We start from the raw sequence: 17,812 nt of genomic DNA, 5'->3' as shown, positions 1-17,812 counted from the left end.
TGTTGCAATAATTAAGTAATGCATCCAAACAATCAATCTTAAAACGAGTTACATGTTCCAAGCTTAAAGATCTAGCATCTTATATATTTTTTTGTTTGCTAGACACAGGAATTTATTGCTGGTTCGGTGTCTGTGGTATAGTGGATGGGGTGTCTGCTAACTGGCTTAGTCACTGGGAGGTCTCTGTATTGATCCCTTAAGTGGGAGCATTCTTTAGATAACCCTAAAGACATACTATGGCGTACCATTTGGGTTGAAAGTCAAGAAGACCTACAAGGTAAAAAGAGAAATGTACGTCGAAGTACAATAATTGTACGTCGACATAAATATAAAATACACTTCGAAGTATATATTTGTACGTCAAAGTACAATTTGTACTTTGACATACATGTTTGTACTTCGACGTACACATTTTCTGAACAGCCAATCAAAACACTAATCTCTTGAGCCGCTTTTTCTCAGATTTATTTATAATAAATGTTTAAAATCTATTTTTTAATTGAGTACAAAATGAATAAAAATATCAGAATGGCAAAAAAAAACACGTAGAAGTTTAGAAGTTTCAAATATTTAATACATTGACATAGATTATATACAAATTTGAAGAAGATTCAATTGTTACCTTTTTAAAATTAAAATTATTCAGCATATTGTGAGTATTTATTGATCATGCGGAGCGGAGTATCACGACCGTCCAGCGCATTACTGTGTAGGAAATTCCCAACGGTAACCAAGCATTAACGGGATAAATAATATATAATAACCTCCCCGTTGGTCGTATTTTGTGATAACCATAACTTGCATAAGTCAGAGGTTAATTCCGCCACGCCAGGTCAATAAATAAGCACAATATCTATGAGTTAGCGGTCGACAGTCGCATAATTTGGTATAAATTATAATAATTATAATAATAATGTTTAATAAATACGCACAATATCTATGAGTAAGCGGTCGATAGTCGCATAATTCGGTATAAATAATAATAATAATAATGTTCAATGTCAAATATCTCTAAAAGCAACAGATGTAAGGTGTCTTCTGATTGGCTAACACTTAAGGGTCGGTGAAAATTGTACGTCGAAGTACATTTCTCGTTCTACCTAGTAGGTCTTGTAGACTTTCGACGTCATGGTACATCATATAGACACTAAGTACTGGTCCTACCCAGGAAACAGTTTGTTTCATCAAATGTCTCAATTCAACTTGACAGCTTTATGCATTTAGCATACAGTTCACTGATTTAACATAATCAAAATCATGTGATGTGTCAAATCAATTTTGATTGACAAATTTGACAGGATTGTTTTTTAATCCAATAAGTTTTAGACTGTCAAATAACACACACTACGTATTGAAAGCCATACCTGGAGCTTTCGTCTGTATATCACTGACTTCATCAGAAGAATGATTTCTACTGTTGGGAAACGTTATTTAACACCACTAATTGTCTTCTTATTTATTATCAATGTATAATTATGTGAAACAGCATAACAACATACTTGTTTCGCAATTAAAACATTTAATAAATACAGGTATCTTGCAGGTTTCTAATTTTCTTTCGCAAACTATTGTTGAAAAGTTTAAATTTTGTCGCCACAAAAAACTAGCCATTTTGTAGCAATTCTAAAATCACAATCTAAACTGCATACACTTAGCTGTATAGTTACAATTTGAATGCAAATACTAGAATGCATCATGTTATATCATCCATATTTTTTAATTTAAACATTAAAATAACACATAACACAGTACATATATAAATTGGTATGTGGTATTGTGTGGAGATACAAAACACTTCACATCCTTTATTTGCACATAAAATAATAGTTACAAAATAAGTAGTACTAAAACACTGTCATCAACCTACAGTACAAGAATATTTACGTACTAGTATATGAAATTACAAAGTGGTGTTATTGTATTACCTTTTACACAATTAACATTGCTGGTTTTGTACTAGTCATAAAACATTTATCATAAATTAACAAGTAACAACCAATTTATTAATTACACGATAGAACGGAAATTATATTAATTGCATAATGCATTTACTAAACAAGCTATTTGCTACTGTTTAGAATTACACTATCTTACCAAAAATGATCACAGGTACATAGTGCTTTTACATACTTGTGGTAAGTTTTGTATTACTAGTTTGACATTTATTGTCAGACACTTGTCGATATACAGACAAAATTTGCATGGGAACTTTCATATTTTTTCAGCATAATTGCCTTCAAATTGTTAATTTAACAACCCTTTGACATTGTTTGCACATCTGATCTTATTATACCATAGCTGATTTTTGTTTATAGATAGACATATATAGACTTTTCAAAGTTCTATAAAAGTTCACACATGTTCTATCCAAGTAAACCAACAGAACCAATAAAGATCACCACAGATAATAACTGTGTGTATAGCTTGGAAATTTTGATAGTTCAGGAATCCCTCCTTTGTTGATTTCTGAAATCCAAAACTGTCAGTTTTCCTAGTTAGAATGGCTTGTATGATGCCAAACTCTTGCCTTCGCAGAATAGCTTTTTAAAACGGAAAACCAACAAATATCTTAAAATTTGATCAATAATGCAGACCATTTATAAATGTCTTGTTTTTTGTGGATTTCGAATCTGGAAGATTTTTTACGTAAGATTGTGGTACGAAAATCCAACGGTATCGGATTTTGTGGTTTTAGGCCTAAACTAATCATAGTGATATGTAACCTTTCGGGATACCGGCAAAGTGCGAGCAGACGAGGTGTAAATAGGTTAAAAATTAAAGCTAAAAGACAAAAAAGTTAGATCGGAATATCTTTAAATTTTGTGAATAAATGTGTTTCTGGTGGATAACAACGACAACTTACCAGAATATTGCTCATGATCAGACGTAAAACTTCTTTCTGAGAGCGAATGGAAAATGCGTCACAAATTCTGACAAATAAACAGTAGGTTGTCGTTATTGAAATACCGCGAGAATACTGGAAGAATAGAGATGCCAACTATAATGTTTAAAACAAATAATTTTTTTAACAAGCGTTTGTGATTTGTCAGGAAAATAATAACAATAAGATATCGAAAAGATCAAAGCAAATAAATTCGACAGAAATCTGAGATTCGGCAATATATTAAAGACGGGTTATGTTCACCTAAATTGTGTTTGGTAAAGACTGTCACTATATGTAGTGAACCAGTCTTCGGCTGAAGATGAGTATTCAGGGGAGATAATTGAGTAATGACTTAATTCTGGAACGGTTGCGAAGAAAAACAAATAATGCGAGCATATTTAGTGCAATTCGCTACACAAATATGATGTCATTGATATAATTTTTCCTGAAGTATGTATTTTATGTGATTTAGCATATGTCAAAGTGTTTTTGATTTGTTCAAGGTCATAAATAGCATCGCGAAAATATATGTCGCGTGGCAATTTTTTTGAGACGCATCCCTATATGGTATTCTTATGTAATTTTATGGTCTAAATTTCCATATGTATGAACGGTCAACGCCCGCTTCGCGGGCTTTTGCCCGTATTACTGTTTCGAACTTCGTTGGAGTGTGCAAAGACCTAGCTAGAATAAATTCTATTCTAAATTTTAGTTTAGGTGTTTGGAATGTGTCAATGCGTATTTTAAAGCTGTCTGCTATTAAAATTATACTTATAAACATACATATTTTTCTTTTTAGGCACCTAAAGCGCCTGAATAAACGCCATGCAAGCGAAAGTCTGACGTGATTGCCGACTGATTGAATTATTTATCATGACTGCATGCCCCAGATTCTAACTACTAATGTAATTTTACCAAAAAAATGTAAAGGTATCATGCATCCAAAAAGTTATGCATTATATTTAAATTGTTACGTTAGATAAGCCGGTCCGATATTATTGGTGATCTTTTTGGTATGTACCGGTACGTTTAAATCCCATTTTAAAAGCAATACATTTTGAGAGCAACAAATCAAGCTGTACAAATTTAATTACGCTGATAATGGACTTCTAAAATTTAATTTTAAATTTTAAATGTTGATGTGTGCACGAAGCGCTTCTTGCAATATTGAGAAACTTGTTATAGGGGCAATCATCTTAATCTCATCATTGCCTGTGGCCCCATCTGGCCGCCAACCAGCTTCCTCCAGGCGTCTCGGTTCTGGGCCAGAATCTCCAGCTGCCCCCTTGTTTGGCACATCTGCTTAGCATCCGCATTCAAGTCCCGGCGCCAGGTGTTTCTAGGCCGCCCTCTCTTCCCTTTTCCTTGGGGTTTCCATGTGAGAGATTGCCTTGTCGTATTGGATGCAGGCTTGCGAAGGGTGTAACCTATCCACCGCCAACGTCTCTGAAGGATGTCTTCTTCAACTGGCTGCTGCTTTGTTCTCCAAAATTCTTCGTTGGAGATTTCGTCTGGCCAGCAGATCTTGAGGATCTTCCTGAGGCAAGTGTTGATGAAGACCTGTATTTTCTTTATGGTGGTGACAGTGGTTCTCCAGGTCTCCGATTCATAGAGGAGTAGTGGCTTCACGATGGTATTGAAGAGCCTAATCGTGCTGTGATGCCAATTTCGCTGGCTGGTGGTGATGCCAATTTCGCTGGATCCCCAGCTGATGGAAGGCTGCTCGTGCTTTACCGATGCGGGTTCTAACATCTGCATCCGTTCCTCCCTGGTTGTCCAGAATGCTGCCGAGATAGGCGAAACTGTCCTCCTCCTCCAGCGCCACGCCTTGGACTGTAATAGGTGTGTTGTTGGATGCGATGGTCCTGAACACCCTGCTCTTCCCTCTGTTGATGGTGAGGCCCAGTCAAGCTGAGTTGTCCGCTACCATGTTTGTCTTTTCCTGCATCTGTTGTTGGGTGTGGGAGAGGAGAGCCAGATCATCGGCAAAGTCGAGGTCTTCCAACTATTTTCAGAGAGTCCACTGAATTCCATTCCGCTTCTGCTCTGTCGATGTCTTCATTACCCAGTCTATGGCCAGCAGAAACAGGAAAGGTGAGAATATGCAGCCTTGCCTCAATCCGGTTCTCACTTTAAATGCGTCCGTGAGCTGTCTGCCATGAACGATTATGCAGGTCATTCCTTCATAAGACTTCCTGATGATGTTGGTGATCTTTCCTGGCAATTCGTGTTGACTCAGACATCTCCAGAAGGACTCTCGGTCAACGCTGTCGAACGCCTTTTCATAGTAAATGAAGTTGACATAGAACGGCGAATTCCACTACAGGGATTGTTCCAGAATGATGCGCAAGGTTGCAATCTGATCCGTGCACGATCTCTGCTTTCGAAAGCCTGCTTGTCGGTCACGGAGATGCGAGTCTTCTACGGCTTTCATTCGGTTCAGCAGGATGCGATTAAACACCTTTCCTGGGATGAACAACAGTTTGATTCCTCGGTAATTGGAGCAGGAACTGAGGTCGCCTTTCTTGAGAAGCTTGATGAGGCAATCCTCTTTCCACTCTGATGGAATTTCTTCTTCCCATATCTTGCTGAAGAGCGGGTTAGTAGCTCCACACTGGTGTCAAGCGCTTAAGCGCTTCTGCAGGTATGCTGTCAGGTCCTGCAGATTTGCCGTTGTTTAATTGCTTAATGGCGCTGCTGATCTCTTCTTTTGTGGGATTGCAGTACCTGATTGGCAGATCGCTTATAGCTGGCGGAATCTCCGTTGGGTTCGCAGGAGCTGGCCTGTTGAGTAGTTCCTGGCAGTGCTCAATCCACCTCTTCTCCTGCTCTTCGTCATCTGTTATTTGTTTTATTACAACTCCATCTGTGTCCCTTACTGGCCTCTCTGGCTTGGCAAACTTTTCTGCGAATCTCTTGGTGATGGAGTACAGATCTTTAGTTCTGTTCTGATAGGCTGCCTCTTCCGCCTCTGTTGTAAGCGACTCTAGGTAGTTCCGCTTATCTGCTCTAATACTTTTCTTGACGCTCCTATTTGCTTCGGTGTACTCTCTTGTGTTGCGGCTCGTGTTCTGCTGTTATTGACACTTGCTTTCTTTTCTCGTCTTTCCGCAACTTTCTGAAGCGTCTCTGCTGATATCCACTCCTTGTGGGGTTAGGACTTGGAGCCCAGTACTTCTTGGCATATTGAAAAGACTGCTTCTTTCACGTTCTGCCACTTCTGCTCTATCGTCTCTTCTTCCAGCAGCTCTTCTAGGACCTGGAACTTGTTAGAGAGAGTGACCCTGAAATCTCCTTGCTTCCAGGTGTCTTTCAGTGTAGCAGTATTGAAACGTTGGCGTTGGCTGGGCCCCCTGTCCAACTCTTCTTAAGCTTCAGTTTCAATCGGGCGACAAGGAGATGATGGTTCGAAGCCACGGTTGCTTCACGCTTGACTCGTACATCCTGAAGAGAGCGATAAAACTTCCTTGCGATGCACAGGTGGTCCATCTGGTTCTCCGTTGACAGGTCTGGTGACACACAAGTTGCCTTGTGTATCCTTCTGTGATGGGAAACAATTCCACCGATGACCAGGTTACTTGTGGCGCAAAGGTCGGCGAATCTCTACCTGTTGTCATTCATCTCGCCTAACCCTTGCTTTCCCATGATCTCGTCATATCCTCTGTTGTCACTGCCGATCTTGGCGTTGAAGTCACCCATCAGAATGATAAGGTTTCTCTTTGGTCTATTTGTATGATGGTTGACAGTCTATTAAAATGTCCTTCTCGTCCTTGGCGGAGTTATAGGGGCAATACAGCCCTATTTTTCGGCGTAGCTGTTTAACCAGCTTTTCAACGACCTTTTACATAACGGCAGCAGAACCGAATAAATACACTTCATTTATTACATAAGCTGATTTTACTCAATGCGAATAATCACCAGAACATGGGCAACATCACCGCGTCTTTAAAGTATAGATTTAACATTGTGAGTTGAAGAGATATGCGGACACATTTTGGCCAACTTACAATTACGCAATACAGATGAATTCCATCTCAAAGACTTTAAGAGTTAAAGTGGGGCCAGTAAATCGTCAGGGGGGAGACGGAATGTACTAGTGTTAATCGCATTATGTTGATAACACAGTATTGCTTTCAATATATTAAATTACACGATTTGTATGGAAAGAAATGAATGAAAATCTATCGGTAAATGCCATTTGTCTTGTATTGTGAGAAGAAACTATCGAAATAGTAAAGGGTGTATGATAGAAGGAAAATTGTTTAATTATCTAGCCCACTTGTGTTACGTATGCAAGCTGGAATAGGTTACCGATATTTGCCGGTTTGTTATGAATAACACAGTGTGACTTCAATTTTCTATCGCAAAGTATCGTGGTTTGATGTACCATTTACAAGAAGCACTGAGATTTTTAAATACCCGCTACATGCGAAAATGGGTCTTATGCAATATGCTGCAAGCGTAGCTTCAATCCAGTCTGCGCATCCGCGCAGTCATCTCATGATATGCAGATAAGGAAAATGCTACTCTGGAGATACACGAAACCTTGCGAGCTTTTTATAGCGAAAAGCGTAGCCCATGACCAGGCTGTGCAAGTGCATATTCCATACGAGCAATTTTCGCATTGCGCGGATGTAACAGTGTTACTTGAATGTTTGGAAAGAAAATTGCGTTTTAATCAAATACCAACGTAACATAGGTTTCGATGACAAAGAATTAAAGTGCGCAGCGAGCAGAAGGCATCTTCGTCCCAAAGGAGGAGGTTTCCAAGGATATTGGACAGTTCCGGACAATATCATTGTTGAATGTGGAGGGCAAGATCTTCATGTCAGTGGTTGCCAGGCGTCTTACAACATTCATGACCAGTAATGGGTACATTGACACATCAGCACAGAAGGGAGGTGTTCCAGGATTCTCTGGCTGCATTGAACACACATGCGCTATTAGCCAGTTTATCAGGGAAGCTAAGATCAACAAGACAGATCTCACAGTTGTATGGCTGGATCTAGCAAATGCATATGGCACGGTACCCCACCAGGTAATAGATTTTTGCTCTGAAACACCACCATGTACCAGAACATATTCAGAGCATTGTCAGAAGCTACTACAGAAACATCAACATGCGCTTCACAACAAAGAACTTTACAACATCCTGGATACAGCTTCAGAAGGGGATTGTAACCGGCTGCACAGTGTCAGTAGTACTGTTCATTGCCGCTATGAATCTCATCATCAAAGCAGGAGACAGGGAGTCAAGGTGACCGAAGACCCAGACAGATATCAGACTTCCACCACAGAGGGGATTAATGGATGATCTGACTATCACAACAGAGTCCCTAATACAAGCTCGATGGATCCTATCAGCCCTTGAAGATGTTGTGTCATGGGCTAGAATGGCCTTCAAACCAAGGAAGTCAAGATTTCTTATCTTGAGAAGAGGCAAAGTCTGGCAGAAGATAACACTCAGGGTACAGGGCGAGGATATCCCATCACTTATTGACAACCCCGTCAAGTGCTTGGGTAAATGGTTTGACACCACACTGGGTGATAGCAGAAATAACACAGAGCGCATCAGGCAGCAACTGAGGAATGGGCTTGCAAAGATAGAGGGAACGAGCCTACCAGGGAAGTTCAAGGCATGGCTTTTTCAGCATGGCCTCCTGCCCCGTCTTCTGTGGCCACTAATGTTGCAGCTCCCTCTTTCATCAATCGTAGAGGAGTACAAAGTTAGTAAGGCAAGGCTCGTGTTGACCCTACGAGACTCTAGTGACATGAGCATCAGAAATGCAGGGATAGAGGTCAGAACTGGAAGAAGATGGTCAGCATCCAATGTAGTTGAGCAGGCAGAGGGTCGACTGAGACATCAAGACATAGTGGGAACAAGTTGTCAAGGTAGACAGGGACTCGGCTTGAACACTAGACAACCGTGGAGTTCAGCCACAACAGTCCAAAGAAGAGAACTTGTTCAGAGCGAAATCCGAAAGGAAGAAGAAGAGACAAGAAAGGTGAAAGCAGTCCAGATGGGGAGCCAGGGAAGCTGGACAAAGTGGCAGACAACAGGGAGGAAACTGTCATGGACAGATATCTGGATTTACCAGTTTTTTCAACTGCAGTTCCAGATCCGGGCAGTTTATGATGACTTGCCAACACCGGCGAATCTCCAGAGATGGGGGCTGATTGAGACAGCAGAATGCACCCTATGTGGAGGAAGAGCTACCCTGGACCACATCTTGTCCTCGTGTAAGGAAGCACTTGCCCAGGGTAGATATCGCTGGAGACATGACCAGGTACTCCGAGAGGTAGCTGATACACTTGAGAGACACAAGAAGAAGGCGCGAGTACATGCAGGGGCAAAGCACATCAACTTTGTACCAGCAGGGACAGTAATGAAGGGTACAAAAGGAGGACATCCGAGTATCCTAGACGGCACAAATTACTGGGAACTACCGGCAGATCTTAGAAAACAGCTGCAGTTTCCAGACATTGTCCACACTACCCTACGTCCAGACATTGTGATGGTCTCCGAGAAGACAAAGAAGATCATTCTGGTAGAGCTGACTGTACCGTGGGAAGAAAGATGTACTCAGGCACATGAGAGAAAGAAGGCCAAGTACGAAGATCTCGTCCAGGAATGTAGAGAGGCCGGGTGGAGAGCATGGAACTACCCGATTGAAGTGGGATGCAGAGGGTTTCCTGCACCATCGCTGGGAAAGATGTTCCAGGATATGGGAATAGTGGGACAGGCGAGAAAGCTGGCCATTAAGAAAGTATTACAGGCAGCAGAAAGAAGCTCTAGCTGGCTGTGGCTAAGGAGGAACGCCAGTAGCTGGAAGCCATCCACTAATGGGTAGTGTCTGATCAACACTGCCGCCCGCCACTTAGAGCTTGTCCTAGGTTTAAAAGGGCGAAACAAGCAATGACAAGTGGTACCTAGCTGACGACATTAGTGGAAAGCAGTTTATCTGTATTTTACAGCATGACTTCTGAGGAATAAGTGACTTCCAGGAAAGACTGAATGACTACCAGGAATAGATTGGTGACAACTGGAGAGACAGTGGACATCCAGGAGAGACTGGAATTGGGCATCAAGGGCCGGCACCCCAAGATGATGACTCCGTAAGGAGTTAACCACAGAACAGCTACAACAAGACACAAAGGAAGATACCCCCAGGGTCTTCCGAGAGGGGGGTGGGGGTGGAAGAGAGATCCAATAGGACGGACACAACGGAATCGACACGGCTAGTACAACGGACATTGACAGGTGAGGCCTATACAGAAACGGCTCAGTGTGTTTGCGGGAAAATCTATAAAAATGCCAGGGGTCTCAAGATCCATCGGTCTAAGAAGGGTTGTCAGCCTGATCCGGAGCAGAGACAGTGCACAGACTTGTCTTGTGAGACACAGGAGGACCACAGCCAGGAAGAACACCACAGTGCTGATGATCTCCATGAATCTGAGGTGGAACAGGTGGATGAGCCTACAAGAACAGAACATGATCTTGGTAGCCAGGGCAGTCGTACAGACGACAGACTAGAGCGCATCAAATGGCCAGCCATGAACGACAAACAGTGGAAGGAGTTTGACGAGGATGTAGATGGCATCGTGGAACAGGTGTTACTTGGAACGGTAGAGAGGAAACTGAGGAGTATGTGTAGATTGATATATATTTAGTCGGGAAGGAAAGATTTGGGGTGACACCATCGGAAAGGAGGCAGACTACAGCCGCCAAGAACAGACGGCAGATAAAAATAGAGAAGTTGAGGAAGGACCTTCGCAACTTGGGGAACCAGTACAGACAGGCATCAGAGCTAGAGAAAATGGGTCTACAAAAACTACGAGACCACACCAGACGCAGACTTCAAGACCTGAGGAAATCGGAAAGGATACGAAAAGCCAGAAGGGAGAAGGCCAGACAAAGATCACGATTTCTTTCCTATCCCTATGGTTTAAGCAAGGAAACCCTTGAAGAGAAGAAAGCGGGACAGCTAAATGGTTCTAAAGAGGAGGTTGAAGAGCATCTGAAGAACACGATCTCTGATCAGGCGAGACATATGCAGATGGAGGGACATGAACGCATAGCCCCAGTGCCCATGCCCATTGTTGCATTTACTGAGGGAGAACCAACCCTCAAAGAGGTCCAAGATATAATCAAGAAGGCTAGATCCAAGTCAGCACCAGGCCCAAATGGAATACCTTACAAGGTGTACAAGTCATGCCCAAAACTGCTGAGACGGTTGTGGAAACTATTGAAGGGGGTCTGGCGTAAAGGAGATGTACCTGTGGTGTGGCAGCGAGCAGAAGGCATCTTCGTCCCAAAGGAGGAGGTTTCCAAGGATATTGGAAAGTTCCGGACAATATCATTGTTGAATGTGGAGGGCAAGATCTTCATGTCAGTGGTTGCCAGGCGTCTTACAACATTCATGACCAGTAATGGGTACATTGACACATCAGCACAGAAGGGAGGTGTTCCAGGATTCTCTGGCTGCATTGAACACACATGCGCTATTAGCCAGTTAATCAGGGAAGCTAAGATTAACAAGACAGATCTCACAGTTGTATGGCTGGATCTAGCAAATGCGTATGGCACAGTACCCCACCAGGTAATAGAGTTTGCTCTGAAACACCACCATGTACCAGAACATATTCAGAGCATTGTCAGAAGCTACTACAGAAACATCAACATGCGCTTCACAACAAAGAACTTTACAACATCCTGGATACAGCTTCAGAAGGGGATTGTAACTGGCTGCACAGTGTCAGTAGTACTGTTCATTGCCGCTATGAATCTCATCATCAAAGCAGGAGACAGGGAGTCAAGGGGACCGAAGACCCAGACAGATATCAGACTTCCACCACAGAGGGGATTAATGGATGATCTGACTATCACAACAGAGTCCCAAATACAAGCTCGATGGATCCTATCAGCCCTTGAAGATGTTGTGTCATGGGCTAGAATGGCCTTCAAACCAAGGAAGTCAAGATTTCTTATCTTGAGAAGAGGCAAAGTCTGACAGAAGATAACACTCAGGGTACAGGGCGAGGATATCCCATCACTTATTGACAACCCCGTCAAGTGCTTGGGTAAATGGTTTGACACCACACTGGGTGATAGCAGAAATAACACAGAGCGCATCAGGCAGCAACTGAGGAATGGGCTCGCAAAGATAGAGGGAACGGGCCTACCAGGGAAGTTCAAGGCATGGCTTTTTCAGCATGGCCTCCTGCCCCGTCTTCTGTGGCCACTAATGTTATATGAGATCCCAACATCGACGGTTGACAGCTTGGAAAGCATGATAAACAAGAGCCTCAGACGATGGTTCGGACTTCCATCAAGTATGACAAGTATTGGACTCTACAACAGAACCGGAATGTTGCAGCACCCTCTTTCATCAATCGTAGAGGAGTACAAAGTTAGTAAGGCAAGGCTCGTGTTGACCCTACGAGACTCTAGTGACATGAGCATCAGAAATGCAGGGATAGAGGTCAGAACTGGAAGAAGATGGTCAGCATCCAATGCAGTTGAGCAGGCAGAGAGTCGACTGAGACATCAAGACATAGTGGGAACAAGTTGTCAAGGTAGACAGGGACTCGGCTTGAACACTAGACAACCGTGGAGTTCAGCCACAACAGTCCGAAGAAGAGAACTTGTTCAGAGCGAAATCCGAAAGGAAGAAGAAGAGACAAGAAAGGTGAAAGCAGTCCAGATGGGGAGCCAGGGAAGCTGGACAAAGTGGCAGACAACAGGGAGGAAACTGTCATGGACAGATATCTGGAAGTACCAGTTTCTTCAACTGCAGTTCCTGATCCGGGCAGTTTATGATGACTTGCCAACACCGGCGAATCTCCAGAGATGGGGGCTGATTTAGACAGCAGAATGCACCCTATGTGGAGGAAGAGCTACCCTGGACCACATCTTGTCCTCGTGTAAGGAAGCACTTGCCCAGGGTAGATATCGCTGGAGACAGGTACTCCGAGAGGTAGCTGATACACTTGAGAGACACAAGAAGAAGGCGCGAGTACATGCAGGGGCAAAGCACATCAACTTTGTACCAGCAGGGACAGTAATGAAGGGTACAAAAGGAGGGCATCCGAGTATCCTAGACGGCACAAATGACTGGGAACTACCGGCAGATCTTAGAAAACAGCTGCAGTTTCCAGACATTGTCCACACTACCCTACGTCCAGACATTGTGATGGTCTCCGAAAAGACAAAGAAGATCATTCTGGTAGAGCTGACTGTACCGTGGGAAGAAAGATGTACTCGGGCACATGAGAGAAAGAAGGCCAAGTACGAAGATCTCGTCCAGGAATGTAGAGAGGCCGGGTGGAGAGCATGGAACTACCCGATTGAAGTGGGATGCAGAGGGTTTCCTGCACCATCGCTGGGAAAGATGTTCCAGGATATGGTAATAGTGGGACAGGCGAGAAAGCTGGCCATTAAGAAAGTATTACAGGCAGCAGAAAGAAGCTCCAGCTGGCTGTGGCTAAGGAGGAACGCCAGTAGCTGAAAGCCATCCACTAATGGGTAGTGTCTGATCAACACTGCCGCCAGCCACTTAGAGCTTGTCCTAGGTTTAAAAGGGCGAAACAAGCAATGACAAGTGGTACCTAGCTGACGACATTAGTGGAAAGCAGTTTATCTGTATTTTACAACAAATCCATAATAAACCATGTGGGACACATATGATGCGATCTCACGTAGTAAAATTTGTATCTACGAACACCATTATGTTGTTTCGTCAAGAGTAAGGGTTTCATCCCATAGACTAGAAATCGAATCAGGCAGATGGCATAAACCTGAAGCCATACCTTTTCAAGATAAAAAATGTCAACATTGCAATGTTCTTGAGGATGAATATCATTTTTTATTAGAATGATCCTTATATGATGATGATATTAGGAAATTGTATATGAATAAATATTACTGGAAACAACCAAACATTATAAAATTTATTGAATTAATGCAGTCGGATAATACAAGTACCAACAGAAACTTATCTATGCTCATTGGATCATTGTCGACCTGAAATGCCATGGCTTGAAATCGCCCGGGGATGACTAGAAGCCGATTCTTGTCACCCTAGGGCGACTTCAAGCCTAGTCATGTCACCCTGGGGTAACTTCAAGCCGACCGGGTGACTAGAATCGGCTTGAAGTCACCCCAGGTTGACATGAATCGGCTTCTAGTAACCCCCGGGTGACTTCAATCCATTTCCTGATGACAATGACCCAATGAGCATATAATATAGCGCATTGGGTCATTGTCGACCTGAAATGGCTTGAAGTCACCCGAGGGTGACTTCAAGCCGATTCATGTCAGCCGGGGGTGACTTCAAGCCGACCGGGTGACTAAAATCGGTTTAAAGTCAACCCAGGGTGACATGAATCGGCATCTAGTCACCCCAGGGTGACTTCAAGCCATTTCAAGTCGACAATGACCCAATGAGCCTTAGCATTAATATTGTATGTGCATAAAGCATTTAGTCAAAGAAACCTGTATTCATATTATTATGATTAATTGTATATATATAATTCATTACTCAAACTTGACTTCTCGCTCTCTTGTAGATTCGTTTTTGTTGTGTTTTATGTTATCATGAAAGCATTAATTGTTATATAGATTGTTTATGTTGTAATACAAAAATAATTAATGTCCTAGACTTTTTCATGTATTTATACTTTATTTAACAACTTATGAAATTCAATACTGATCATATGTCATGCCTTTATATATGTTGCTATGTTTTGATCATGTATACTCATCGACTGTATGACTATTGTATATATTTAATAAACCTACATATACGTGCTCTTCATATTATGTACACATTTCTTGCGGTGTATGCGACTATTACCCGAAAAAAAATCACTGCAGTTTTTTATTTAATACCATAGGCACGTCATTTTCCTACATTTTACCTTCTTTTTAAAGTCAGGATATACGTCGGATATCTGTTTAAAAAGATATTTTTGTTATAAATATCAAAATATGATAGTAATATTTATATCTGAGGGACCAGACTACGCATAATAAATTATGCAAATTAAACGGTGTCTGTCACGTGATAACAACGTCACGGACGAAAAACAGAGCGCCATTTTAGAGAATGTGGGGCAATCAGATGTAATATTTCGGAAAATTCATAATATCTCAGGTAACAAGAAGGATATGTCTCAAAATTTAAAGAATATAATGACATTTTTGATTTAGCTCCTCGGCACGACACATCGGAGATCTCATCTTTTTGTTTCAAATTTATATTAACAATGCCGGGTACGACTTTCGCGGGTTGTTCCATTTTACAAATTGTAAACAAACAGGAGTGGAGAAAACACGTGGGTGAAAGGTGTCAATAGTGTATCTGTCATATGTGATTATAATACAAATAAGTAAATTGTTCTATGAAATGACAAGAATGATCACATAAAATGGAAGATACCATTGTAAATTTTAGGGGGTGTCAGGGTCTGTCTCATGAATGGGGACAGTGATATACTGATGAATCGTAACGCAGTAGCAATACGCATCGATTTACAACTTTATTTTTTAGTACAGTCATCATCAAAATACTAACAGGAAGTAAGTTGTACAATTATTATGGTATCTGATTACAACTTTTCTCTTCACTTTTTTGAGGCCACCCTCCTATGTAAAATGGACAAATCCGCTTAAGTAGAACAAAGCAAAGATATTGAGCACTTCTAGAAAAATGTTTTGCGCTTGATACCTTTTATACTAAATAATCAAGATGAGCATGCTATTCTGAGAATAAGACAACTGCATGTTTTGCATACTGAGACAATTGTTCAGAACTGTAACTGTCATACATGTATCATTGTCATTTACATAACAATAAAATCAAAATTGCACAGGAAAGTTGCTAAGATAATTAAGTTTTTCCACCGCAGAATGGCCAGTAGAAGCAGACGAGTTGACAATGGCCAGAAATCCAAGTCAGAGACACCATCTGCAAGTGTCACAGAAAATGAATCAAATGACAATGGTAAAGGGTCTTTAGACTTACATAACGAAAAGATTTAGAACTAATGTATTAATTAATATGTTTTTACAAGGCATATATGCTTGATAAAAAAACTGGTAATCTATAGCATTTTTTACATGTAAAAGAATACAAACCTCGCTCTGAGAAAAAGTGGTTAAAAGCATGTTCATAAAGTGGCATCAGATTAGCCTGCGCAGGGTAATCAATAACATAACTTTCTGCTTTTGTATTATTTTTCATTTGAAGGAAGTCTCTTTTTGGGGGAAAATCCTGTGTAAGTGGAAAGTGTAGTCCCTGATAGGCCTGTGGGAACTGCACAGGCTAATCTTGGACTTCACTTAATGCATATGTATTAAACACATTAAACACAGCGCAGCCCATTTTTAAATGGGTTATTGAATTTAGTATCTCCCATGTTTTCAGATTCCGATGAGGAAGTGGTTGAGCAGGTCAAGAAACAAAGGTCTAGAAAATCAAATGGAGGGGACATGAGCCTAAACAAATCTGTCTTACAGATGCCTGATGGTAATTCATCTATCAAATCTCTAGATCTCTGAACTTTTTTCTGTGGAAGGTAATTCATCTATCAAATCTCTAGATCTCTGATTTTTTTTCTGTGGAAGGTAATTCATCTATCAAATCTCTAGATCTCTGAATTTTTTTCTGTGGAAGTTCTAGGTGGAAAAAAGAATTAAAAAAATGCAATGGTAAACATATTGTCAGAATTTCTGGTATTTAATGTTGGTATAGAAATCGCTCTTGTGTAGAGGAATGAAGTGTTTTTCATTTCAATTACAAATGCATCGGTCCTTTGTAAATGGTTTGTGTAAAACATGTATAATTTGTTATGGTACTTGATAATGTTTTCAGACATGAGGAAGTTGATAGAGCGTGTTCTGTGTTGCTCATGTGGCAAGCAAATCAACGTGATGAATCCAGGTGCTTTGAGGAAACACCCCTGGCTCAAAGTGGCTACTTGTAAAGTGAGTTTTTGCCTTCATTGGAATATGTTAAAACTCTGAAGGGTAGTTGGAAAATTGATGCTCAATTTACTTAGAAAGGTACATAAAGATATTTATAAATTTTAAGATTGAAAATTAAACTTTTGTTATCAAGAAGTTGATTGGTAAGCAGACACTACTTTCATTTTAGGAAATAACAACAGTTTCATAATTGGATGACAACAGTTTTATGCTAAGCAGAAACAACTTTTTCATGCTAGACAGACACGACAGTTCCATGCTAGGAAGACCAAACAGTATCAGATTTTACACATTGAAAATAGTCAAAATTAAATAGCTTTCAAACTTAAATAACAATCAATAAAAAAAAATAAGGCCACAACATTAATATCATCTCTTTGCCCAGAGTACGCTAAATATACATCAGTTTAATAATTGAGATTTAAAATAAGAAATGTTTACTTGTTATACTGTCTTTTGTCACAGAAATGTTACAAGTACCTTAAGAGCGGACCTTTCAGCCGTGATTCAGACGGCATTGATGAGCAGTGTCGATGGTGCGGGGACGGGGGTAGGCTGTATGGCTGCGACTACTGCAACCACTGCTTCTGCCAGGTGTGCATCAAGCGCAACCTTGGTCGCAGTGAGGCAGCACTTATGGAGGAGGACAGTGAGTGAAGTTGTCACATTTTTAAGTGCACTTGGAGGGTGGCCTTTGTGGCTCTGAATAATTGTGGGGCAGGGTGGTTGAATATTGGATGCTTCCCCCATAAAAAAGTATCCCTTTACTTCTATTTGTGTGTGTGTGTGTACAATCCCCCCTAGAAAAATAAAAAGACAATTTGCACACCTGCATGATTTTAACATCTACAGGAACGCCGTAACACGTTTCCGGTTGATAAATTGTCTCATCTTGCAAATTAATACAGAAACAGCTTCATGAAAAACGATGCACACATTTG

General features: G+C 41.2%; 3 protein-coding genes across 4 annotated transcripts in view; all 3 read left to right on the top strand.

The window, feature by feature from the left end:
- Positions 1 to 8,190: 8,190 nt before the first annotated feature.
- LOC127878763 (uncharacterized) lies at positions 8,191 to 9,735 on the top strand. The gene has a single exon (XM_052425291.1). It carries the CDS (start codon positions 8,191 to 8,193, stop codon positions 9,733 to 9,735), a length of 1,545 nt encoding a protein of 514 aa, XP_052281251.1.
- A 164-nt stretch (positions 9,736 to 9,899) lies between these two features.
- On the top strand, positions 9,900 to 12,750 carry LOC127878762 (uncharacterized). Its single transcript, XM_052425290.1, has 4 exons — positions 9,900 to 10,000; positions 10,204 to 10,529; positions 10,607 to 11,622; positions 11,920 to 12,750. Exons 1-4 carry the CDS (start codon positions 9,900 to 9,902, stop codon positions 12,748 to 12,750), a joined length of 2,274 nt encoding a protein of 757 aa, XP_052281250.1.
- A 2,169-nt stretch (positions 12,751 to 14,919) lies between these two features.
- The window catches only part of LOC127876664 (transcriptional regulator ATRX-like), a 41,916-nt gene continuing 39,023 nt past the window's right edge, over positions 14,920 to 17,812 (top strand). For both annotated transcript variants that reach the window (XM_052422024.1, XM_052422023.1), the window contains exons 1-5: positions 14,920 to 15,039; positions 15,794 to 15,888; positions 16,312 to 16,413; positions 16,759 to 16,871; positions 17,337 to 17,520. In XM_052422024.1, the coding sequence (XP_052277984.1) occupies positions 15,795 to 15,888; positions 16,312 to 16,413; positions 16,759 to 16,871; positions 17,337 to 17,520 (493 nt within the window). In that variant the 5' untranslated portion in view covers positions 14,920 to 15,039; position 15,794. The remainder of the gene's footprint in view (positions 15,040 to 15,793; positions 15,889 to 16,311; positions 16,414 to 16,758; positions 16,872 to 17,336; positions 17,521 to 17,812) is intronic.

Source organism: Dreissena polymorpha, chromosome 4 (assembly GCF_020536995.1).
Source record: "Dreissena polymorpha isolate Duluth1 chromosome 4, UMN_Dpol_1.0, whole genome shotgun sequence".
Classification (NCBI taxonomy): Eukaryota; Metazoa; Mollusca; class Bivalvia; order Myida; family Dreissenidae; genus Dreissena; species Dreissena polymorpha.
The sequence above is the reverse complement of the archived record's forward strand: the minus strand, read 5'-3'. Positions and strand labels throughout refer to the sequence as shown.